This window comes from Culex quinquefasciatus, chromosome 1 (assembly GCF_015732765.1).
Source record: "Culex quinquefasciatus strain JHB chromosome 1, VPISU_Cqui_1.0_pri_paternal, whole genome shotgun sequence".
Lineage (NCBI taxonomy): Eukaryota > Metazoa > Arthropoda > Insecta > Diptera > Culicidae > Culex > Culex quinquefasciatus.
Genome location: NC_051861.1, coordinates 76717178 through 76742518, shown reverse-complemented (window position 1 = coordinate 76742518; position 25341 = coordinate 76717178). Strand labels below are relative to the sequence as shown.

At 42.0% G+C, this 25341-nt stretch overlaps 2 protein-coding genes across 3 annotated transcripts in view; one reads left to right on the top strand and one right to left on the bottom strand.

The window, feature by feature from the left end:
• Positions 1–25341, bottom strand: part of LOC6051834 — a 113178-nt gene that overhangs the window by 34031 nt on the left and 53806 nt on the right. The gene's annotated exons all lie outside the window — the stretch shown is intronic.
• LOC119770440 lies at positions 4620–13819 on the top strand. Its single transcript, XM_038265364.1, has 2 exons — positions 4620–4660; positions 13027–13819. The coding sequence occupies exons 1-2, from the start codon at positions 4620–4622 to the stop codon at positions 13817–13819; spliced, it is 834 nt and encodes a 277-aa protein (XP_038121292.1).

The window sequence follows — 25341 nt, the reverse complement described above, 5'->3', positions numbered from 1 at the left end:
GTTGAAAGGGGATCAAATTACCCCCAACATTTTGAAAATGCCGGTTTAAAATATTTGTTTAAAACGCTTGGCATGATTCGAAGAGTTTTTCTGATGAAGTACCCTTATCAGCCAAATATAGTTGAATGTTTAAGCTTTCAATTCATGCAAAAAGTTCATAGTTTTGTGAGAAATTGACGATTGCGATACAAAAAAAGGGGATCAAGTCTCCCCACTCTCCCCTACAATTTTAAGCAGCCCTGAATTTAACCTCAGATTGAAGCGGGAAGCGGATAAGGTTGGATTGAAGGTGAATGTTGCGAAGACGAAGTATCTGCTGGCAGGAGGAACCGAGTCCCTCAGGACTCGCATAGGACCGAGCGTGACGCTCGACGGCGACGAGTTCGAGGTTGTGGAGGAGTTTGTGTACCTCGGATTGTTCGTTACGTCGGACAACAACTGCTGCAGAGAAATTCGGAGGCGCATCATCACCGGTAGTCGTGCCTACTACGGACTCCACAAGACCTTACGGCCTGGTCACCTTTCCCGGCGTACAAAGTGTACCATGTACGAAACGCTGGTCTTATCAGCGGTCGTTCTCTACGGGCACGAGACGTGGACGATGCTCGAGGAGGACCTGCAAGCGCTTGAAGTTTTCGAGCGACGAGTGCTTAGGACGATCTTTGGCGGCGTGCGTGAGAACACTGTATGGAGGAGAAGGATGAACCACGAGCTGGCGCAACTCTACGGCAAGCCAAGTATTCGGAAGGTCGCCAAGGCTGGTCGAATCCGGTGGGCCGGACACGTCGCAAGAATGCCGGACGCGCTGGATGCGCGCCAACCGAACCAGACTATCAATCCGGTGAAGTTGGTGTTTGATTCGAAGCCGGTTGGAACGCGGCGGAGGGGGGTGCAACGTGCAAGGTGGTTGAACCAGGTGGAGGAAGATCTGGAAAGTGTGGGAATCCCGCAGCGGAATTGGAAAGTAGCAGCCCAGGACCGAGTCCAGTGGCAGCGCATCTGGAGACAGCTCATGACCCGGAGGTTGTACGAGCAGTAAAAGTAAAAAGTAAAGTAAGTTAATTCCGGAAAATCTTGGACATCTGCAATAGCGCTGGATCACGTCCTTGTTTCAGTCCATTTTTTAAATGGTACTTATTTCAATTTTAGGTGGTTTTTTGACGTTTTTTTAGGCAGCGATAATCAAATGATAGTTTTTTTATCACTCATTTACAACACCTATCTTCAGCATATGTAGTTTGTTGCTCGAGGCTTGGCCGAATGGTTAAGCTGTCCGCTTGAAGATCATGGGTTCGATACCCATCTGCTCCAACCTTCCATCGGATGGGGAAGTAAAACGTCGGTCCCTGCCTTGGATGTTGTTAGGCCGTTAAGTCATTCCAAGTGTAGGAGTACACAGAAAAAAAAAATCCGGTAAATTTACATCATTTATGATGTACCAAAAGTGCACGCCATTAATGATGCTAATTTACATGAACTTCATCGGAAATTTAAATGCCATCCGATGTAAACGTGCCGAACAAAACTGTCACGAAAACATGTAAATTTCCGATGAAATCTACGTAAATTTACCCAATCCAAAAAATTTTTTTTGCTCCGTTGAATCTAGAATCTGATGTAATTTTCATTAGCATTGGGATGTGTATTGCCTAGGCTGCACCATTAAAATCCATGCTATGAGCTTTGTATTAAATAAATAAATTTTAATACAAAATTATAAAAATACAAATGTATTTGAAATGCAGCAAGACAAAACATACAAATAATGCGTCTAAAAACTCATCAAAATCTAAATCCAACGGAGTAAAGAATAAAAGAGCTGTGGAGATACTCAAGGTTTACCTAAACAAATTTTCAGCTCAAATGTGACTTATGATCAAACATGTTTAATTGAACAAATTGCACTAATTCTTTCCTATTCTTGATTTTTTTTTGTCGAAGAACGTATTATAATGAACGCGTTTGATTGGCCTGGTCAGTTGCTACCACTTCCTCTGCCGCGATTGCATGCGACTGCTGGTTGCTTCCCCGGTAGGGTGGCATTCCAGGGCCCCATCCGTTCGGTGAAAGGCTCTGGTACTTTCCGATCGGTCCGGGACAAGTTACCTAACTTGTTCGACAGTTTGCCGATTGATGGTTCTGCTAAGGTGTGATTGACGAAAAAGACGATGTGTGTGGCTCAGATTGCTTCCCGCGGCCTGTTTCATGTGGCTTTGGTAGGATGACTGAAGCAGGTCCGAACCAATGTTGAGTACGTGCTGATTTTGAGATGCCAACGCGTCAAACATTGAGGGATGTGGCTTCGAACTTTCTTCCAACGGTGGTGGATGCTCGCGCGAGTTCATTGAACTACCGTTGTCTACGGATCTGTCCGGTCCACTTTCTCGGATCTGGACGATGTGCTGATGATTGGCTAGCCCGCTCGGCGGGCACCTGCTATGGAGATTTGATGACGTTCTACTCATTTGGCGACGAATTCGGCCGAACTGAGATTACTGTTGCATGTGTTGCAGCATGTGGCCACTGCTACTCGTGTCGTTGAGTTGCTCGATGCTTTGGAACTGATCGGCGATGATACGTCAGTTCCACAGTAACCTGGTGCCTTCGACGCACCCACCTGAGAGGAGAAACAAAAAAAGAAACGCTCAACTCGTGAACTTCTCCCTAACCACTAACTCATCCTACCTGCAGCGGTTCGTCCTCGAGCACAAACGCTCCGACAACGCAATGTGATCCACCGGGTCCGGTTACGTGTCCATGACCCCGACCTTATCCGTCCCCGCCGTCGACTTATGACGCTTGATAGTGATGGTGCGGTCCTCCATGATTCCCTTCATCATGATGCCCTGCGGATGCTGCTGCGAAAGAACGAAGTTGGTATTCCGCTGTCGATTGGACCGGCGCTGCTGCTTGTGTCGATATTGTTACTGCTGCGTAAGAAGTGGGCGCAGTATGAAGTACTTACGAAAGTGTAATGTTGGCGCGAGCTGGAGGTTGTCCGATTATGGTGATTGATCTGCTTGTGGAGGCCCGTGGAGTTCGTGCTGAAGGCTGAGCCACCTCGGCCTTCGACACCGGGGAATCTAAAAAAGCTTGCTTGCTTACCAACTTGGCAAACATTCCATCGGCTGCAGTTGGGTTGGGTTGCACCAATCAACGCAGACGTGGTGGAAGTTTTGGCAACCGAACACCGAACATCGCCAAAGGAGCCGCCGCACTTGCGTTGGCACAGGCACCGATCCAAACGCCGCATAGTCGGCAAAGTCATTTCCACCGGCGGCTGGTTTGATCACCAGCGACGCCCTAAGCACCACCAAAACCTAACTTCTGCTTCGGCACTGTAGCAGCAGCAAGTTCGTCCGCGGTAGGTGGCCGAGGCTGCCGACCAACTGTGGGCCGGGATACGTTTTGAACAGATTGTACGCGGTCCTCGTCGCGTCGTGCGTCACGAGCATCTTCCCGGCGTAGGTGTTTTGGTGAGTTGCTGCTGCCGACGGCTGAGCTCGATTTGCAAAAGCTGATGGCGTCTGAAGCGTGCGAGTGAGCTCTTAGAGTAGTATCTGAAGGAATGGGGAAAATAAGGAAAATTACATTGTAAGTAAACTTTTATAAAAAAAAGTATTTCAGTCAACTTACCGGTTAGCTGACGGTCCGCGGAAACTGATTGAACCCGAGGTGCTGGAGCGGTCATCGATACTACGAGGAGTCGCAGTAGAAGCTTCCGTCGGTCCACCGTTTGGACACCACCCAGTGGGAGTGGGTTTGCGCAAGAGGATAAACCCCAACTCCGTCCCCCACGACAGGTCCGCGACCAGTTCCGACCATCCGCGTTGATTCAGCGAACCAGTTCCGACCGTCCACGTTGAATTCCGCGACCAGTCGACTCCTTCCTCCAAGACAGGTCCGCGAACCAGTTCCAACCGTCCGCGTCGAATTCACGAAATTCTGTTGAAGGAGGAACTAGACCCGGAAAGTTTGAAAAGGAATTTTACAAGAACTTACCTATAACGAACTGAACTAAGCGGCAAAATTTGAAAGACTGCAGTCAAAACAAAACAAACAAATCCACTCAAAATTAAGTTCAGAAAACCACTCATTTTCAGTTCGAGATCCGAATTTGATTTTGGGTGGAATCGAACTTGATTATGGGTACCAGCTGACCGTGGCCCATCCTTTCATCCAAGACACCAACCGTACTTGCGAGGAACACGTTTCGGGAAGAATACTAAGTAGGTATATTTCAATTAGCATTTTTTTTCGTAACGTGTAATTTTGGCCAGATTTTCTGAATTTCTGTCAACGTATGATTTAACCTGTTTGAAAACATCCAGCCAGTTGGCGTTCCCCTGAAGATCACCAAGTTTGTCGGCGCCAATTATTTTGCCTCCGGCTGGGACAAAGCACATTTGGCTCCCACGACAAGTTTCTAAGTCCCCATCGAAATATCTGCATCGGAACCCATTTCCAACTGGAGCCCAGCCGGGCTTTCTTCTGTTTACCGTGCCAGAACCTATTTTATGGTTTGAGCCTGTAACCCACTTATTTTAAAATTCAATCGCAGATAAATTTACCTGTTTTGATTCATGAAGATTATGACGCCGGTATTATCCCCGCTCATAATGTCTTGCGTCAAATCTCTTCTCGAAATCTCCACCGTCAGGTAATGCTAAAGACGATTTTTGATTGTCCCCGAATGGTCTTCCAACGTAAACAAACTTATGCTTGCTTGTAATTGAGTTGAAACAATCAATCGACCAAACTGCACAACAATGAAGCGGTTTGTTTTTGCAAGCTGTCATTTGCCACAACATACCTCTTTTGAAATTTACAGTTTTTCAATATTCCCATGGACTAATTTTACATTGAATTCGTCTTTTACATCCGTTTCATTCATTCAAAGTTGTTGCTTTTCCCAAACAAAAAGTTGATTACATAGAATTTCGTCGTTACATCGGATTTCAATTTACATGATGGTCCTTTAAATAGTCTTTAGCACTTTGCATCAGATTTCGATTTTACATAAAGGGGGTTTACGTATGATTCATGGTTTACATGTAGTTTAAATTTACACTTTTTTTTCTGTGTAGTCTCCACGCTAAAAGTACAAATAACACAGCGCTACACACCAAACCAAGCCTGGTTCGGTGGAATCGTTGGCGGCTGTTGGAGCGAAAGTCGCCTTAACCATCTTTTCACTTGCGCGAATGTTTTCACCAAAGAGTATTTCCCTTATCTCGGTTTTCACTGCGTTTAAGGTATATAATTGCTTCCAACTACTGGCATTATATTCTCTTGCACTAGCTTTTCACATGATAATGTAATCCCGGATCTTGATATTAATTAGCAAGCTCTATCAAATAACAAACGAACTACGTCACTTGACGTTTTACCTATTCTCGTCAAAAGTTAATGAAAACCAAGCTAGAAGCGATGACAAAACAAGAACAAAGGCCGTTTTTTTTTTTTTTTTTTTTTTTTTTTAATTTATATTTATTCAAATTTCTTTTCCATGTACATTCATTCAGTTAAAATATTATTGAGTGTCCAATCACAAACGATGACTTTTCACCTCAATTTTAAATACTAGCAACTTTCATTTATTCATGAAATATTGTAGCTTTCGCTATTCAGTGATTTCAAATGTAGGAGGTCCTACATGTACAAAAGGGAAAAGGGATACCTTAAAACTAACTTATAAACTATATAAAGAGCGGATCAATGCAGCTGAAGACTGCAATGATTTTTGTCGAAATGCATCAATTATCTTATTGGACATAACATCCAAAGTGTCAACTTCGGCTAATTGATGAAGTTCACTGGTGCTGAACCAGGGAGGAAGTTTCAGAATCATTTTCAGAATTTTGTTCTGAATCCTCTGAAGTTTTTTCTTCCTGGTTAAGCAACAGCTTGTCCAGATCGGCACAGCATAAAGCATGGCAGGTCTGAAAATTTGTTTATAAATTAACAGTTTATTCTTGAGACAAAGTCTAGAATTCCTGTTTATAAGTGGATACAAACATTTAATATATTTGTTACATTTAACCTGGATACTTTCAATGTGATCCTTGTAAGTAAGGTTTTGTCAAAAGCAAGTCCAAGATATTTCACTTGATCCTCCCACTTTAAATTTACCTCATTCATCTTTATAATGTGATGACTTTTGGTTTAAGAAAATCAGCCCTTGGTTTGTGAGGGAAAATAATAAGTTGAGTTTTGCAGCATTTGGAGTAATTTTCCATTCTTTCAAATAAGAATTGAAAATATCCAAGCTTTTTTGTAATCTTCTTGTGATGACACGAAGGCTTCTGCCTTTGGCGGAGATGCTTGTGTCATCAGCAAAAAGTGATTTCTGACATCCTGGGGGCAAATCAGGCAAGTCAGAAGTAAAAATATTGTATAAAATTGGACCCAAAATGCTTCCTTGAGGGACGCCAGCACGTACAGGTAGTTGATCAGATTTGCTATTCTGATAACATACCTGCAGAGTACGATCCGTCAAATAATTTTGAATAATTTTCACGATATAAATCGGAAAATTAAACCTTTTCAATTTCGCAATCAAACCTTTATGCCAAACACTGTCAAATGCTTTTTCTATGTCTAGAAGAGCAGCGCCAGTAGAATAGCCCTCAGATTTGTTGCTTCGAATTAAATTTGAAACTCTCAACAACTGATGAGTAGTTGAATGCCCAAGGCGAAATCCAAACTGCTCATCAGCGAAAATTGAATTTTCATTAATGTGCGTCATCATTCTATTAAGAATTATTCTTTCGAATAATTTACTAATAGATGAAAGCAAACTAATGGGCCGATAGCTTGAGGCTTCAGCAGGATTTTTATCCGGTTTCAAAATCGGAATTACTTTGGCATTTTTCCAACTACTGGGAAAATATGCCAAATCAAAACATTTGTTGAAAATTTTGACCAAGCAACTTAAAGTTGCTTCTGGTAATTTTTAATTAAAATGTAAAAATGCCATCCTCACCAGGGGCTTTCATATTTTTAATTTTTTGATAATAGATTTTATTTCATTCAGATCCGTATTAAAAACTTCATCTGATGAAAATTCTTGTTCAACAATATTCTGAAATTCTATTGAAATTTGATTTTCAATAGGACTCAAAACATTCAAGTTGAAATTATGAGCACTCTCAAACTGCTGAGCAAGTTTTTGAGCTTTTTCCCCATTAGTTAATAGAATATTATCACCATCTTTTAAAGAAGGGATGGGTTTTGAGGTTTCTTAAGAACCTTTGAAAGTTTCCAAAAGGTTTGGAATAAGGTTTAATTTGTTCGACATCTCTTGCGAACTTTTCATTTCGCAGGAGAGTGAATCTGTGGTCAATAACCTTTTGCAAATCTTTTGAATTCGCTTCAGTGCAGGATCACGAGAACGTTGATACTGTCTTCGGCGAACATTTTCAGACGAATCAGAAGCTGAAGATCGTCATCAATAATGGGAGAATCAAATTTGACTTGGACTTTAGGAATAGCAATATTCCTAGCATCCAAAATTGCATTAGTTAAAGATTCCAAGGCTGAATCAATATCAGCTTTGGTTTCTAAAACAAAATCATGATTTAAATTATTCTCAATATGATGCTGATACCTGTCCCAATTAGCTTTGTGGTAATTAAACACAGAACTATTGGGTCTGGTAACTGCTTCATGAGAAAGTGAAAAAGTTACTGGAAGATGATCAGAATCAAAATCAGCATGAGTCACTAAAGGACCACAATACTGACTTTGATTTGTCAAAACCAAATCAATTGTTGATGGATTTCTAACAGAAGAAAAGCAAGTTGGCCCATTCGGGTATAAAACCGAATAAAGACCAGAAGTGCAATCTCTGAACAGAATTTTACCATTGGAATTTACTTTTGAATTATTCCAAGATTGGTGTTTGGCATTAAAATCACCGATGATCAAAAATCGAGATCTATGCCGAGTAAGTTTATTCAAATCCCCTTTGAAATAATTTTTATTTTCCCCAGTGCATTGGAATGGCAAATATGCAGCTGCAATCATAATTTTCCCAAAAGAAGTTTCAAGTTCAATGCCCAAACTTTCAATAACTTTTAACTTAAAGTCACGTAACGTGCTATAAGTCATACTACGGTGGATAACTATTGCAACTCCACCGCCATTTCGATTCATTCGGTTATTAGTTATAACTTTATAATCTGGATCACTTTTCAAATAAGTGCCAGTTTTTAAAAATGTTTCGGTTATAACAGCAACATGCACGTTATGAACTCGTAAAAGTTGAAAAATTCATTTTCTTTCGCTTTTAAAGAGCGAGCATTAAAATTCATAATATTGATGGAATTACTTAGATCCATGATTAAACTTCAGGGTAAGAACAACATCATTCGCAAATTTTAATCCAATCTGGATTGCTTCCATCATGGATGTAGCATTACTCATTGTTTGAATCAAACCAAACAGTGAGTTTTGCAAAAAGTCATTTTTCAAACGTAACATCGCCGAGATCAGAAGATCCCAAAGCGTTGCCAGCAGAAAAATTTTCAAATGAGATTTGAGGTACCTGCCCAATTTCAGAAAGATTGGTAGAGGATTTAAAATTCGTGGATGAACCCGAAACGACGTTAGCATAAGAAATGCCATTGTTGTTACCTAACTTTTCCACGGTAGGGGTATTTCTAGAATTGTTCGAGTGAGACAGCACGAACGTTTGATTTAAAGATGCAGGTACAACCTGACTTTGAGAAAATTTCGGTTTGGATTTCGGCTGATGCTTAGCACGAGAATCCAAAACCTTTTTCTGATGGGGCAATCCCAGAAATTTGATTTGTGATTTCCACCACAATTTGCACATTTAAATTGGGTGACTTCTTTCACGGGACAATTGTCCTTGTCGTGAGAAGAATCCCCGCAAACCATGCATTTTGGAACCATGGCGCAATGATCAGTACCGTGACCGAATGCCTGGCAACGCCGGCACTGGGTCAGATTCTGGCCATTACCGCCATGTTTCTTAAAATGCTCCCACTTTACCCGTACATGGAACAAAAACTGAACTTTGTCCAAAAGTTTCAATTGTTGATTTCATTTCTGTTGAAATGAATCAGATAAAATTGTGAAGTCAAACCAAAGCGAGAAATATTCCCGTTTGATTTTTTCTTCATTGGTATTACTTGGGATGGGGCAAAGCCAAGCAACACCTTAAGTTCGTTTTTGATCTCATCCACCGACAAGTCGTTGGAGAGACCTTTCAAGACCGCCTTGAATGGCCGAGCATTCTTGGTCTCATACGTGTAGAAATTGTGTTTGTGGTTTTTCAAATAACCAACAAAAGTTTGGTGATCTTGTAAAGATTCCGTCAACAAGCGACATTCTCCTCTTCGACCAAGCTGGAACGAAACCTTCAAATTGCAAGTTTCCTTGCAATTCTTCAGTTGCGTTCGAAAGCTGGCCAAATCGGAGACGGAAGTCACAACAATTGGCGGAGCCTTTACTCGTTTCTCGACGGCAGAAGGCTCAGTACGAGGAGAAGGTTCTTGTCATCAGTTTCGGATAAAACACCGAAACTGTTTGTCAATGGAATTGGAGGATTGACCTCACATTCAGAATCAGAATCAGACCTCAGAAGAGGCTGTTTTCTTTTTCTGTTTCCGTTAGCCGGTTTAGCGTTCAAACGCTTCACCGACGTAACGACCAAATCTTCAGAAGATTTGCGTTTACCTTTGTTTTGACGCATTTTGCAAGCAAAGTTCTCTTAAAAAGATGGCTTCGTTTGTAAAATACAACAAAATTTCAGGTGGGGTTAGTCTTGAAAAGACTGTTTAGAATTTTGGAAAATAACTCAGGTAGTCTTTAAAAAGACTGTGAATTTTGTTTTGAAATAACTCTGAGCTTAGGTAGTAAAAAATACCGCAGCTCTAGTGTCCGTTCACCACGAAGGTTCGCAAGACACTGAAGAACAAAGGCCGTGTAAACATGTTAAAGAGAGCTAGTTATGCTAGGAGACTTTCAATAGAAATACTACCTTTTATCTAAAAGTTGTGTACAAATGATATGAGCTGGCAGCACTTGGCAGCCACACAAGTGTCCTAAAAGAAAATACTCGGATGATTATAGAAATAGCGTGTGCTCCAGTACATTCTCGTCTGACTAGAAAAGACTCTGAACATATTTTTGTAAGATGCTTTTAAAAGAAATATGAATAACTTTTGATAAGATTCAAATAAATAGAAATATTCATAGACAGTTGCTTGTACTTGGTTTTATTAAATTTCAAGGAACGTCCCGGATTATCAAGAATCATTCAGACTCCACCTCTGAATGATGATAACGGGCTTTAATTAGTCCATGGAACAATATTCAGCTCGTATAGCAAGATTTTGAGCATGAGCATGAGCATGAGCATGGTTGACTGCCAATGAGCTGCTACTCCGTTATTGACAGATCAGCTGAAGTTAAACAATGAATCAAAAATGATCAGTGGGAGCCGACCATCCGTTCACTGTTTAACCCCTGAAGACCCCGACTTTATTAGTCAATACCGGCGCCCTCCCAAGAAGCCTGCAGTTCAACGAAAGGGAGGAATGTTAGTCCGATAGTTGAAGTTGCAGACTCATCAAGCACATAGTTTTTCGCTATATACTTGTTGATACCGCTTGAGACCGTTGAATCCACAGCATCTCCTTCAAGCATCACGTGATTAATTTTTTTGGGTTAGTGGGATAAGGTATTGGCTTTTCGATGCCTCCCGAGCTACGACGCTATGGGAGGACTTTCATAACAGACCCGTCGGTGAGCCTTCCGAGCAACGATGCTATGGGAAGGTCTTTCTGGTTAACACACAAAATCACTCACACACAGTTATTTTGCTCCACTATTAACTCAACGATCCAAATTGTCAGTGCGTCTTTCGTTCATTATATAGAATTGGCTTTTTCACCGCAAAAAAATAAACTTTATTCGAAAAATTTAAACACAATCCACCCGACGCCGTGCCTTTCGATCATCGATGATATAGGAAGGGCTTTAAAAATCACAAAATAAATCACTTTTCACTCCGCATATTTTTTACGACCACGCGCTCCCTTTGCCAATTATGCACTCTGCACTCGAACAGCGACACAAAAGAGACGGAAAATAACACGAAAAAACAGGACTTCGCGTCCCACAAGCACCGCACTACTGATGCCATTATTTAATTATGATGGCCAATCACCCCATGCACTCGAACAGCGACACCAAAGAGACGGAAAATAACACGAAAAAACAGAACTTCGCGTCCCCACAAGCACCGCACTACTGATGCCATTATTTAATTATAATTACCAATCACCCCATGCACTCGAACAGCGACACAAAAGAGACGGAAAATAACACGAAAAAACAGGACTTCGCGTCCCACAAGCACCGCACTACTGATGCCATTATTTAATTATGATGGCCAATTACCCCATGCACTCGAACAGCGACACAAAAGAGACGGAAAATAACACGAAAAAAACAGGACTTCGCGTCCCACAAGCACCGCACTACTGATGCCATTATTTAATTATGATGGCCAATCACCCCATGCACTCGAACAGCGACACAAAAGAGACGGAAAATAACACGAAAAAACAGGACTTCGCGTCCCCACAAGCACCGCACTACTCATGATAACGGGCTTTAATTAGTCCATGGAACAATATTCAGCTCGTATAGCAAGATTTTGAACAAAAAAACCCATATTCTAGGCACCTTAACCCGCACAGACATTTGTCCAAAATTTGACTCAGAATCTGGGTCTAGGAGGGCTAATTACGAAGTTCATTAACACCTAAACTCCCATGCAAGCGAAATAGGGCGAAGTCCAACTTCAAACAGCTGTCTCTCGGCTCCCTGTGGCTGGATTTTCTAAATTCAAGAAGCAAAAGATGCGGACAGATCTCTAGATTATTTTTCCTTTTGAAGAGTCAAAAACAGATACACTTAGTTATTCCCAAAACCAACTAGGCAACTTTTTTTCAGCCTTCTATTTTCTGGTTGTTTTGCATGTTAGATCGAATGTTGAATGATTATCTATTTAAAATTTTATTATAATGCAAGTAACAGTTTAATTATGATATCCAATACCATTTTTGGGCATATCTGGCCATTTTTGGACCGGTTCCGGGTTTTCCGGCGGAACCCGGAATATCCCCAATTACAGAGCATATTTTAGAATTTTATTGGAGTGGCAATATGGGTATCAAAATTCAGCATTTTCAAAATAGAGTTATTTGGTGACTGATGGGGAACACTTCTGCGGGGGCGGGATCGAGAGCAGCACACGGGCCGGGTGATCTTATCACCGCTGGGGATCGCTTTCGGGGGGCACACTCCGGACACACCGGGCAAATTCGCGCAGCACACGCCGGCCACCCTTGGAGGCACACGCACCAGCAGTACAGTGCAGCACGGGATCGAGAGCGGGCAACTTCCACGACCGGGTGATTTTATCACCCGCGGAGATCGGTACAAGGCCGGAGAATTCCTCCCGAACAAACGTCCGTCTCGGGACAGCACGCGCGGCGCACCTTTGGGGAGCAATCACTTAACCGCGCTTATAAAACGGGGACGGGCTTGGCACTGTGGAGCGGGTTCGCGTCGATCACTAGCGCGGCCGGGTGTTTAATCACCGGGGGGATAGTTTTCCGGGGTGGCCGATCGAACGGGGTGAAAATTAAAAACGCGACGGAACTTGGGGAAAACGCGACTGCACTGCTTGAGAGAAAACTTCATTTTGGTGCCGTGACCAGGATATCTCCTGGTGCGCCACATCCCGTCCCGAAACACAACGTAGGACTTTGGAGGTTAGATAACCTCACTTCGTGGATCACGAGGTCGCACGTTTCCCACACGTGCTGTCTACTGCACTGCTAGTGCGCCGCGCCTGCCGCGAGGAAGTTTGGAGTGGCTGATTTGATTTTTACAAGGCCTCATTCCCAAGAGGTACCAGGTGAGTACCTCTCCAATCAAATCACCCCCCATTTGCGGTACTTCCTGGGTCTTTACCCGTTCCAGCCTCGTCCATTCGTCCACGTGTGCCGCCCCGGAAGTGGCCGTGATGTCGGCGGCTGAAAAGAAGATCCGTCAGTGTGAGACGCGGCTGAAGGTGGTGAACGAGTCGCTGGCGCGTGTGAACCAGTTCCTGGACACCTACGCGGAAGAGAAGCAGAGTGAAGTTCCCCTCCGGTTGGGCAGACTGGAGAAAACGTTCGAGACGTTCGAGTCGCTGATGGCGCAGTACGAGCAGATGGACGACACCGACTTGTTCGAGAAGGGCTGCCTCCAACAGCGCGCGTCCGTGGAGGAGATGTACTTCAAGTGCAAAGCCCGCTTGCTCGAGAAGTTGCCCCCTGAGGAATCAAGATCCCCCGCGCCCATCTCTGAAACGAGTCGCCCTGCACTGCTGTCTGGCCTGTCGAACGTGAAGCTCCCGACAATTACGCTCCCGGAGTTCGACGGCGACTACAGCAAGTGGCTCACGTTCCACGACACGTTCCTCTCCCTGATCCACTCGTCGAGTGAGATCTCGTGCGTGCAGAAGTTCCACTACCTCCGGTCGTCACTTTTTGGAGAAGCTGCTGGCAAGATCGCGAATTTGGAAATCTCCGCGCAGGGCTACGCCATCGCTTGGGAAACGCTCACCAAGTACTACAACGACAAGAACCTCCTGCGGAAGAAGCACATCCGGACGTTGTTGAAGTACCCCAAGATCCCCAACGACTCCGTCGAAGCGCTGCACCGGATTGTCGACGATTTCCAGTGTCACACGCAGACCTTGAAGCAGCTTGGGAACCGATCGAGCAGATGAGCTCGATCCTGATCGAGCTGCTGGAGGACAAGTTGGACGACGCTTCGCTGAGTGCGTGGGAGGAATCGATCGGCCAGAAGGAGGAGCAGTCAACTTTCAGCGCGATGATCGAGTTCCTGCAGAGGCGCGCACGCGTGCGCGAGACGATCCAGATCAACCGCCCGCAGCAGGTCGCACCGAAGTCCGGAAGCCACAATCCCGCGCCCAAGAAGCTGTTCCAAACCCGCGTCAACTCGAACGCCGCAGTAGAAACCCCGCCCAAGACCTTCCCGCTGTGCCCCGCCTGCGACAAACATAAGCACTCGATCATGGACTGCGCTGCGTTCAACGGCATGAACGTTTCGGAGCGCATGAGGGTGATCACGGACAAGAGGCTCTGCAGTAACTGCTTCCGAAGCGACCACTTTGCCCGGAAAACTATCCCCCCGGTGATTAAACACCCGGCCGCGCTAGTGATCGACGCGAACCCGCTCCACAGTGCCAAGCCCGTCCCCGTTTTATAAGCGCGGTTAAGTGATTGCTCCCCAAAGGTGCGCCGCGCGTGCTGTCCCGAGACGGACGTTTGTTCGGGAGGAATTCTCCGGCCTTGTACCGATCTCCGCGGGTGATAAAATCACCCGGTCGTGGAAGTTGCCCGCTCTCGATCCCGTGCTGCACTGTACTGCTGGTGCGTGTGCCTCCAAGGGTGGCCGGCGTGTGCTGCGCGAATTTGCCCGGTGTGTCCGGAGTGTGCCCCCCGAAAGCGATCCCCAGCGGTGATAAGATCACCCGGCCCGTGTGCTGCTCTCGATCCCGCCCCCGCAGAAGTGTTCCCCATCATTTTGGTGCCGTGACCAGGATGGTCTTCGCCGGAGCACCAACGCCATTCTTCCACGGAGATCGCCATCGCAGAATCGCTGTCCAAGATGAAGTAGCCGCCATCGCTATTCTTCAAGTGTCCTCGTCGACAAGCCGCTCGTCCCGCCGATTTTGACCCCGTAAGTCTCGGTCCACGCCAGCTGGACAACCCCGCACGGATGATCTCCATCGTTTTCGGTTGGTCCACCGCCTGAGTGGACATTTGCGGAGCCCTGCCTCCCGTTTTCGACATCTGCGGAACCCTGTTTCCCGTGTCAGAGTGACCCACGACCGCAGTGGGTACTCCGGAGCATCATCCTCGGCTTACGGCGGCTCATCCGGCTTCGCTGTGCTGCTTCCTGAAGTGGAGATTCGGGTCTTGTGCTCCCAGTAGGCAAGGCCGGGGTTGCCGAGTCTGCAACCTCTGAACAGTATCCAGTTCAGCTGTTCTCGGATTAGGTATCCACGGAATCAGCAAGCAAGGTAACCTTTCCATCCCAACAAATCCTTTTCCCCATCCAAAATGGCGGCTTCGGCCATTTCCAAAAGACCTTTGTGACCAAGTTAGTGACAGTGTTAGAGCATTGTAGAACAAATTTAAAAACATTCGTTTTGGCGGGAGTATGTTGCAGCCAACCATTGGCCACTCCACCCTAACTCCTCTTTGTACTGTGTAAACAAGTACCCCTCGCCAAAGCAGTGTGGTGAATTACTGATGTCACCACACTGATACACAAACACAACGTAGGGTAGATTTGACATTTGTTTATTTACGATCTGTGATTGAAGAAGATTGGTGCTTAGATTTAAGAACAAATGTTACGTTTTAAGTTTAGTGAAATAAATCGACCTCTTTCTACATAAGCCTCCGAGCAGGCAAGTCGCCTCTCGGAGCACTCGAATCCGGTGTTTTCTTTTATACCGCCCCGAACTCTGGTCCGCTGGTCGTCCGCTCCGTCTGCTGCTGGAAGGAATCGGTGAGTTGGTGGTTCTGGCCCCCGCGGAGTCGGCCCCTGGCCGAACAGTGACAATCAAAATATTTTTGGGATTTATCTTGATTTTGAAAAGACTGAAAGGTATACAGTCATCCCTCATATTCGGAACAGTTTCCAGATCGGTCAATGTTCAACAAATCATGGAAAATCAATATTTGAACATAATAATTTGCTTTTACCTTCATGTGAAAGCTTTTCTTGCGATCTTTCGATTGATAAATAGACCGACTGTAAATTTTTACGTTTTATATCAAGTTTTTAAAGAAAAACGTTACTTAATCCACCCTTAGGTGTTTGGTGCCTTCCTCTCATTCAAAGGGTAATGCTATCCAAAATAGACACGCTCGTGGTAAGGTCTTTAAATTACCTATCCAAAGATAGGTCGCATGATATATTTGGAATACGTTTTCATCTGAATATCTGAGAACTAGCCTCCAAAAAGTGTATAAATAACTCTTAAGTGCTTATAACTTTTGATAGGGTTGTCAGATCTTCAATGTTTTGGACGCGTTGGAAAGGTCTTTTGATTACCTGTTCAACGACGGGTTGCATGATAGTTCCGAACAACGTTTTCATCGTGATATCTGAGATCCGGCTTCCAAAAAGTGCATAAATAACACTTAATTGCTAATAACTTTTGATAGGGGTGTCAGATCTTCAATGTATTGGTCGCATAGGAAAGGTCTTTTAAATACCTTTCTAAAAATGTATAACATGCTGGGGTTTCTTACAAAAACCACCCTTTGTACAATCTTCCGGACTTTAGTCAAAATCGTTTTTTAGCATAACTTTTGAAGTACTTTACTAAACTTCATAATTTTCAATAGGGACTTATGGGACCCTAAGACGAATCGAATGAGACCAAAACGGTCCAAATCTGTTAAGCCAGTGCTGAGATAATCGAGTGCATATTTTTTGGTGCACAGACCCACATCCCTACACACACACACACACACACACACACAGACATTTGCTCAGAATTCGATTCTGAGTCGATAGGTATACATGAAGGTGGGTCTAGGAGGTCTAATTGAGAAGTTCAGTTTTCGAGTGATTTTATAGCCTTTCCTCAGTAAGTTGAGGAAGGCAAAACATTGACCCTTGAAATCCACAAATTCGGAACACTTTTTTCTTACGATGTAAACAAACTTTTTTTCTCTCCAGGAGAACTTATTTTTTTACAAAATAATGACTTCATACTCTGAAACCAATAAAACTCATGCTTAGTAATGTTTTATGAATGGTCTGATAACTTTTTTGTGAAAATATCAGTTAAATTCAGGTGTTCCACAATTGTGGGTGGCACAATAACATCCCACATTTACGGAACATGCAATTTGGAGGGAGTATTTGGCTGCTCTGGACAAAATAGTCTTGAAAGGAAAGTTTTTGTTTAAAAAGTACTACTTTATCTAGTGAAATAGCAAGAGAATGTCCAAATAAAGGTCCTAAAAATAGTAGGATCAACAGAAAAGTTGCATTTTGCATCCTATTGACAAATTACCACAAAAGTGTTCCGAATTTGTGGGTGTTCCGAATATGTGGGATAACTGTATAAGCAAAACCTGTTCGAATGCCAGTGTTCCATTCTTTCAAGCATGATTATAACAAATCCAGTTACTTTTGTAACAAACGGATCTATGTTTAATAGACCTCTTGAACTAAATAACGAATCTCTACAAATGTTTTTTTTTTTTCAATGTTCAATGTTCAATGCGCAATGTCTGGAATATTTCATCAACTATTCAAAAGCAATTTGCATCAATTTACGAGTAACTCAACCAGTCAGTGCAACGATAACTGTTAGGTGATAAATCCCTTGTTTAATTCTGCTGTTATCAGCCAGCACGACAGCATGAATTGGTGCTGTAACGAAGAATAAAGCACACATCAAAATGTGAACGCCAAGATCGTGGTCCCAAAGAGGTGAACAACGTGAATGGAACGCGTGCCAAGAGGGAAAAAATGGCTAGTGTTTTCATCCTTCGTTGTAACCAAAGGGTGGGGGGAGCTTCACAAATATGCTTTTACGTGGGTGGGATTCTGCGAAATCACACACCCACGTCACTATCGTAATGTGAATCGAGCACGTGTGAAGCAGTTCAAGCACCTCGGTTGGGACGTAGTTCTGATAATATGTTGGGAGCACTATACATCTTGACATGATGTATTTTTTCCATTTTCAACAATTTAATAGTTTAGGTTAAAAACAAATTAATCAAACTTTTTGATGAATTTTTTGATTAGATATTCAACACCTCTCCCCTATAGTGTTATGAAAATCTTAACATACCGAACAGATAAAATCGACTCAGCGCAAAACTCACGCGGCTACGAGATGGATGATTATGGATTGGGAAAGGAAGCACGTGATCATGTTAACGCTGATTAAATGGGATCCATCTGATGTTTCTGGAACCAGACCCACGTGCACGTTTTCCATCCAAAAGTAAGGGGGACCGTTTTGGGGATTGGTGTGAAATACGCACCGCCATGAATTTGCTGACGTGTCTACTTCATACGGCTAATCCCGACCACCCGGCAGCTTCATTTCTTATTCAAACAACCCAGACCTATCTTTTTCGGCTCGTCCTTTTCCTACATTTGGTCGTGAGACGAGCCCCAAATGGCTGGTACAAAAACCTAACCTAAAAACCCGAAGAACACCTGCAAATCAGAAGCAAAGAGTTTGGATTTGGTTCCATTTGCTGTTCCTTTTTTTGTTCGACTATTGGACCAAATTGCACGGCTGGATGCTTCCAGATTAGCTTCCAGAATCGTCTCGTGCTATAACATGGATCAATTTTGCATATATTAAACAGCAAGGACTCAATCAATTTGAATAACTTTGAGCTGTCATTTTTTTTTAATTCAACATTTAACATGAATCGAAGATTTTCTGTTCAACATTTGGGGACAGCAAGCCAAAAAAAAACAGTAGATTAGGAAAACTACTTGCACCGAACAAAACCCTGCTGCAAGTGAACAGCCTAAAGAACATCAACAACAACGGAACGCAACGGGTGGTATTAAATCGAGCGTAACATGTCTAGTGTTTTTATAGGTCATGGTCTTTTTTACGAGAAAACTGCGAGCTCTGGTGGTGGGATACTTTCTACGTGGTTTAATATAGCCATGTAGCCTAAGCTATTGGTTCCACGTGGTGATGGTGGTGGTGGTGTTTTACACAAACAAGAGAGGCATTGGAACGGAAGTGTCTGCCTTTCTTACACCACCATCATCGTGCGGGTACGGATCTGCGGTGGATAATCTCAGAGGAGCAATTCTCAGAATTTTAAAGAAAAGATTTCGAAAAATTTTCAAGTTGCTTTTTATATTTTAAATTTTCAATCAACAATTGTTAATACAATTAATGAATATTTTCATTAGATTTTCTAAGGCTCCATCTCCAATCGGTTCTATTCCATTCTGCAGAATTCCATTCCCCAGAATGCGATTCCGCAGAATCCCATTTATAACAATGGTCCATTCCCCAGAAACTCATTTCCCATAAAAAAGGCACGTTAATAAAATAAACAAGTACAACATTTCAAGAAAAGTTTAATTTATAATGGAATATATTTCTGGACTTTTTTTTAAAAGGACCAATAAACCAAGTTTTCAGTTTTTGCTTTTTGGGTGTTTTTCAATACCCCTGACTCAAGGCGGTTCTAAAAACACCCAAAAAGCAATAAAACTGGAAATTTGGTTTATTGGACCTTTTCAAAAAAAAACTCCAGATTTTATTTCGAAAAGTAGCCTGTTTTAAAGTTTGAAGTGTTTGGTTTTTGTCTTTATTGTGATAATTGATGATAAAAGTTGAATGTTTCCTTCTTTAAAGAAAGACTAACTCTCTTGACTTGTGATAGTTGCTGACAAGAGTTGAATTTTTCCTTCTTTAATGAAGGGAAACAAGTTGAATTTTCCTTCAGCATTTATTCATGGGTGATTCTCTTGTACCGGAGGGGCGGTACGACCCCTTCCATCTTGAACATGCGAAAAAAGAGGTGATTTTAATAATTTGCAGCCTGCGACGGTGATGAGATAAAAATTTGGTGCCAAAGGGACTTTTATGTAAAACTAGACGCCCAATTTGATGGCGTACTCAGAATTCCGAAAAAAACCATTTTCCGTTACTTGACTGTAAAAAAATTGGAACATGTCATTTTATGGGAAATTTAATGTTCTTTTCGAATCCACATTGACCAGAAGGGTCATTTTTTCATTTAGAAACAAAAATTTTCATTTTTAAATTTCGTGTTAATTTCGTGTTTTTTCTAACTTTGCAGGGTTATTTTTTTGAATGCAATAATAATCTACAAAGTTGTATAGCAGACAAATACAAAAATTTTGATATGTAAACATAAGGGGCTTGCTTATAAACATCACGAGTTATCGCGATTTTACAAAAATACAGTATTGAAAAAAACTTTTTGTGTTTCTCTTTGTTTCGCCGTCCGTGTCTTTTTTTTCGTAAAATCGCGATAACACGTGATTTTTACAAGTAAACCCCTTATGTACTTTGTAGAACATTATTACACTCTAAAAAGCAACCCTGCAAAGTTAGAAAAAACACGAAATTTTAAAATGAAAAATGTTGTTTCTAAATGAAAAAATGATCCTTGGGTCAATGTAGATTCGAAAAGAACATTAAATTTTCCTTAAAATGACATGTTCCAAAAATTTTTACAGTTGAGTAATGGAAAATGGTAGATTTTTAAAAACTTTTTAACAGTCATCCCACATATTCGGAACGGTTTCCAGATCGGCCAATGTTCAAAAAATCATAGCAAATCGATAATTGAACTTAATGACTCGCTTTTAACTTCATTTGAAAGCTTTTCTTGCGATCTTTCGAATGCTGTATCGAACATCTGCAAATTTTAACTTTTATATGAAGTTTTTGAAGAATTACACTTTTTTCTTACGAATGTAAACAAACTTTGGATCTCTCCAGGAGTACATATTTATTGCCAAATAATGACTTCACACACTGAAACCAATGAAACTCAAGCTTAGTGATGTATTATACATGGTTAGATAACTTTTTCTGTGAAAATATCAGATAAATTCAGGTGTTCCACAATTGTGGAAGGCACAATAACATCCCACAATTATGAAACAGGCCATTTGGAGGCAGTGTTTGGCTGCTCTGGATAAAATAGTCTTGGAATGAAGTTTGTTGTTCAAAAAGTATTACTTTTACTAGTGAAGTAGCTAGATAATGTTCAAATGAAGGTTCTAAAAATAGTAGAGTCGACAGAAAAGCTACTTTTGGCATGCTATTGACAAATTATCATAAAAGTGTTCCGAATTTGTGGGTGTTCCGAATAGGTGGAATGACTGTACTGTTTTTTTTTTTCGATGAAAAATTCGTTTTTTTTCGGAATTCTTAGTACGCCATCAAATCGGGCGTCTAATTTTACGTAAAAGTCCCTTTGACACCAAATTTCTATCTCATCACCGTTTCAGGCTGCAAATTATTGAAAAACACCTCTTTTTCGCATGTTAAAAAATGGAAGGGGCGTACCGCCCCTCCGTCACGAGATATCGGGAAAAAGACCTCGGATTCGTGATCAGGGACAAAAGTTACCTCTGCAACTGCTGTGTGAGTTGGCGGAGAATTACCCTCATAGTAAAGAGAATTTTCCCTTCTTATAAAAGGGAAAAAAAACAATGGTATTAGCAGTTTTCACAAGTCACGAAATTGTCTTTAAAGTGATTCTAATATTGAATTAATATTGAAAATTTAATGTCATTATGCCGATTGGCCATTATGCACCTTTATGCCAAATTACGTTATCCCAAATGGCGTTAGGCTAAGTAGCATTATATCAAATGGGAAACATAACATGTTTTTCAAGGTCCTAAATATTTCAAGGGAATGGGTCAATTCTGGGAAATGTGCCATTCTGGAGGGTGAGATTCTGGGAATGGGATAAAACCCCGCAATCAATGTGAGTGGCATGGTTAACGGTCTTTCAAAAATCTTCATACCTATGTAATAGATTTCGACACTTAAATTTGGTTAAAATTTTTAAAATCGTGCTTCAAAATAGTAGAGGAAAGTTTGGTGATCTGATCCCTAGCCTGTATCTCGTAAGCTGTTTTTGACAAAGAACTTTGTCCTAAGGTTTCTATACGTGGTGTCAATCCAAAATTTTCGCGAAGCGAAAACGTTACGTGACGAATTCCCCTCTCGGCAAATTTCCTCTTTTGGTGCACGCTGGTTGATGAACGAACGTTTAATCAGTCGATCGAAGACGTGAATTGATGTATCTAAAATCTCCCCATCACCTCATAATTTTCGGATCGTCGACGAGCCAACAAAACTCGGCTCGGTCGGTCAAAATTCATTCTATTTGGACGACGGAGGACACATCAGAAGCAGATGGCCTGGTGGCCCGGTAGCGAACGGCCAGGTCCGGGAGCAGATGGCTTGGAGGCAAGGACCAGCTAAGACATGCCGGTCGCGTGAGTCGATCATTGGAACTGGCCACCACCTGGACTGGAGTGGCCGGAGGCCCCGCGGATGCTCCGATGGGGGGACATTTGCCGAACCGTAAGAGTTGGGGCAATATGGGTATCAAACTTTATGGTATTTGATACTGAACATGAAATTTGACATTTCGGCAGTAGTGGCCACAATCCGGAGTGGCCGGAGGCCCTGCGGATGTTCCGATGGGGACATTTGCCGAACCGTAAGAGTTGGGGCAATATGGGTATCAAACTTTATGGTATTTGATACTGAACATGAAATTGACATCGGCAGTAGTGGCCACAATCCGGAGTGGCCGGAGGTGCAGATGTTGATGGGGGACATTTTCTGGACCGTAAGGTTGGGGCAATATGGGTATCAAACCTAATGGTTTTTGATACGGACATGGTGACATTTTGGCAGTAGTAGCCATAATCCATTGGCCGGAGGCCCGGGGATGTTCCGATGAGGGACATTTGCCGGACCGTAAAGTTGGGGCAATATGGGTATCAAACTTAATGATTTTTGATACTGGACATAAAAAGTTGCATTTGGCCATTATCTGAAATTAAGCATTAAAATATGCTAATGCTAAGCAGTTAAAATATATTGCTTATTAGGCAGGAAGTAATAAATAGACTACTGCAATGCACATTTTTGTGCCACTGTGAAAGTCTGTTTCTGGAAATTTAGAATAACTATCTCGTAATCATTAAGAGCCCTGTAAAGGGTAGTTTTTAATGTCTGCTGTTCAAATTTCCTTTACTGCCGCCGATTGCTTCAACAGCCTTCACAAAAACATTCCCGCATCTTTGCTGGTGGTGAAGGAAAGTAAATTGATTTCACTTCGATTCTGTTTCAGCTCCACTTAATTTGTCCCTTATTCAAATAGTGGTTATTATAAGAAATTTGGACCGAGACATTCTATCAAATTTCAACAATCATCTTGCAATTCTTTATACTGGTCATAACAACTTCACCAATGCATTTGGACTTTCTTAACATAGAGAGGATATCTCGTAAGAATGTGGTAAAAAATCTGCTTTGTTTGAGAATGTTGTATTAATTTAACTCAAACTCATTTTGGAAAACGAAGAATAAAACAAATCGGGTTTAGTTACAAGCATTCTGCTAAGGTGCTTGAAAAAACTCAGATCACCTATTGGAAACATCATAATTTCAATAATTAAAGTTTTCAAACATTCGTACAGTTTCTAAGTATTATTGTTGAAACTTACAGCCAGGGCTGCGGAGTTGAGTTGCTTTTTAAGTGGCTCTGACTCCAATTCAAGCTTGCAACCATGATTCTGCCTCACATTTCAACTCCTAAAAATCCGATCACAACAAGAACTTTAATATAAAAAATATTTTTTTTCTTACATCTAAAAATAAAACTATTTTTATTCAATTCTTAATACGTTTTTAAGTCATGTTTTTGTTAAGTTGGCAGCACAACCTTCTTTTTGCATAAACAACTATTTCGAAACAAGTGCTGAAAAGAACATCTTTTCAGCATCCATTTCGTTGCAGAAAAGTAGAACTTTTCAGCATTTATGTTGAAAAGCGTTACTGTTCGATTCTATTATTTTTCGTACAGAAAAGTAGACTTTTTCGTCGTTCATGAATGACAGGAATGGTAAGTAGGTTCAGGACGGAATAACAAAAACTAATATTTTAAAACATCTTTGTTTAAAACATTTTCGTTCATGTCCTCAAAAAAAAATCAATCAGCTGAGAATTGTAGTTTATGCAACAAGTTGCAAAAAGAGGATTTTTTTAGCACGAGTCGTACATTTATCCAACGAGGTTCACCGAGTTGGATAAATACGAAAAGTGTAAAGAAAAAATCAAGTTTTGGAGTTCTTACAACATTTTTGCAATTCCAAACTACCCATTGGTGAAATTTTGGTAATTTTCATGTATTTTGTAATAAATCGTTTAAATCATAAAATGGTGAAAAGTGTTACTTTTCGGCAAGAATGCTAAAAAGTTCAACTTTTCAACATTCAAATGCTGAAAAGTAACTTTTCAGCATTTATTAAAATGTATATTCAGTTCTGTTTTTTTTTTGAAATTAGGCTATTTAATCGTTCAGAATGACAGGTTTTGAACTTGTAGAGAGTTAAATGAGTAATATTGGGACAGGAGTCTTGAATCCCAATAATTTGGTAAAATTAAAGCTGAATTTCCAGAGATTTACTCAGTATGGCATTTTCGTTCCTACCGAGAGGGGTTAGCAAAAACATGCCAATGGGGCGCCACAGGAAACGTGCGAAAGCTCCTCTTTTACACTGGCTTCCTGTCTTGTGATCCGTTTATGTTGTCGGAAAAGCCAGCGTGCACAAACATTGGTGGAGTGCAGTGTTGTTATCTTCTTCTAAGCTGAGAGTTTTTTTTTCTCCAAGTGTAATCCCATTTGTGATCTGTGATGCAAGAAAACTTCTCTGGCAGTTGTACTCCTGCTAGTCTTGCCACAAGGCCTGGAACTGGGCAAGATTGCAAGAAAAGTATCACAGTCGGAACCATGCCCAAGTAAATCCGGGCCAAAAGTTAAAAGGTTGCGAAACCAACCCGATTTGATGACACCGAGACTTTTCACGGGTGAGCTGAATTTGCCAACTCATCGGAAGGCATGTGCGTGTCTCTCCATTATGATGGTGATGTTGGGGTGAGAAGGTGTTTGTCCGGGGTTAAAGATTGATGGTTGGTGTGTCTTAAAATAGACTTCATTTTGCCAGCAATTGAAACTTATGTCCCATGTGATTTAGCAGTAAATACATAATTTAGCTGTCTTTAAAGAGAAGAAACAGCTATTTTATGCTGAAGTTAAAGAACTAATTAGCAAATAAAAACGAAACTCCAAGCTATCGCAACACCGTCCATGCAAATTTGACTTCAGTCAAAAGCTATAATTGAGAGTCTCCTGCCTTCCCCATAGCGCACCCTTGGGATGAAAATCCTAACCCAATTTAAATTCAAAGCTCCCCATCCACTCTGATATACACCATCTGCGGGCGTTTCCCGCGTGATTCGCCGAACAATTTTAGCCGAATGGAATTTTTGGTTCGAAAGCGCAGTCTGGGATTTCCTGGAAACTTTACAATTTGAGCTTAAATGACGACGTGGTCTGGATGAGCTTTTGTTCTCTGTTGCAGGCAATTTGGGGGCATTTTGGGAGGAAAGGTTCACGGAAAGGGGATCCATCGCCAAAT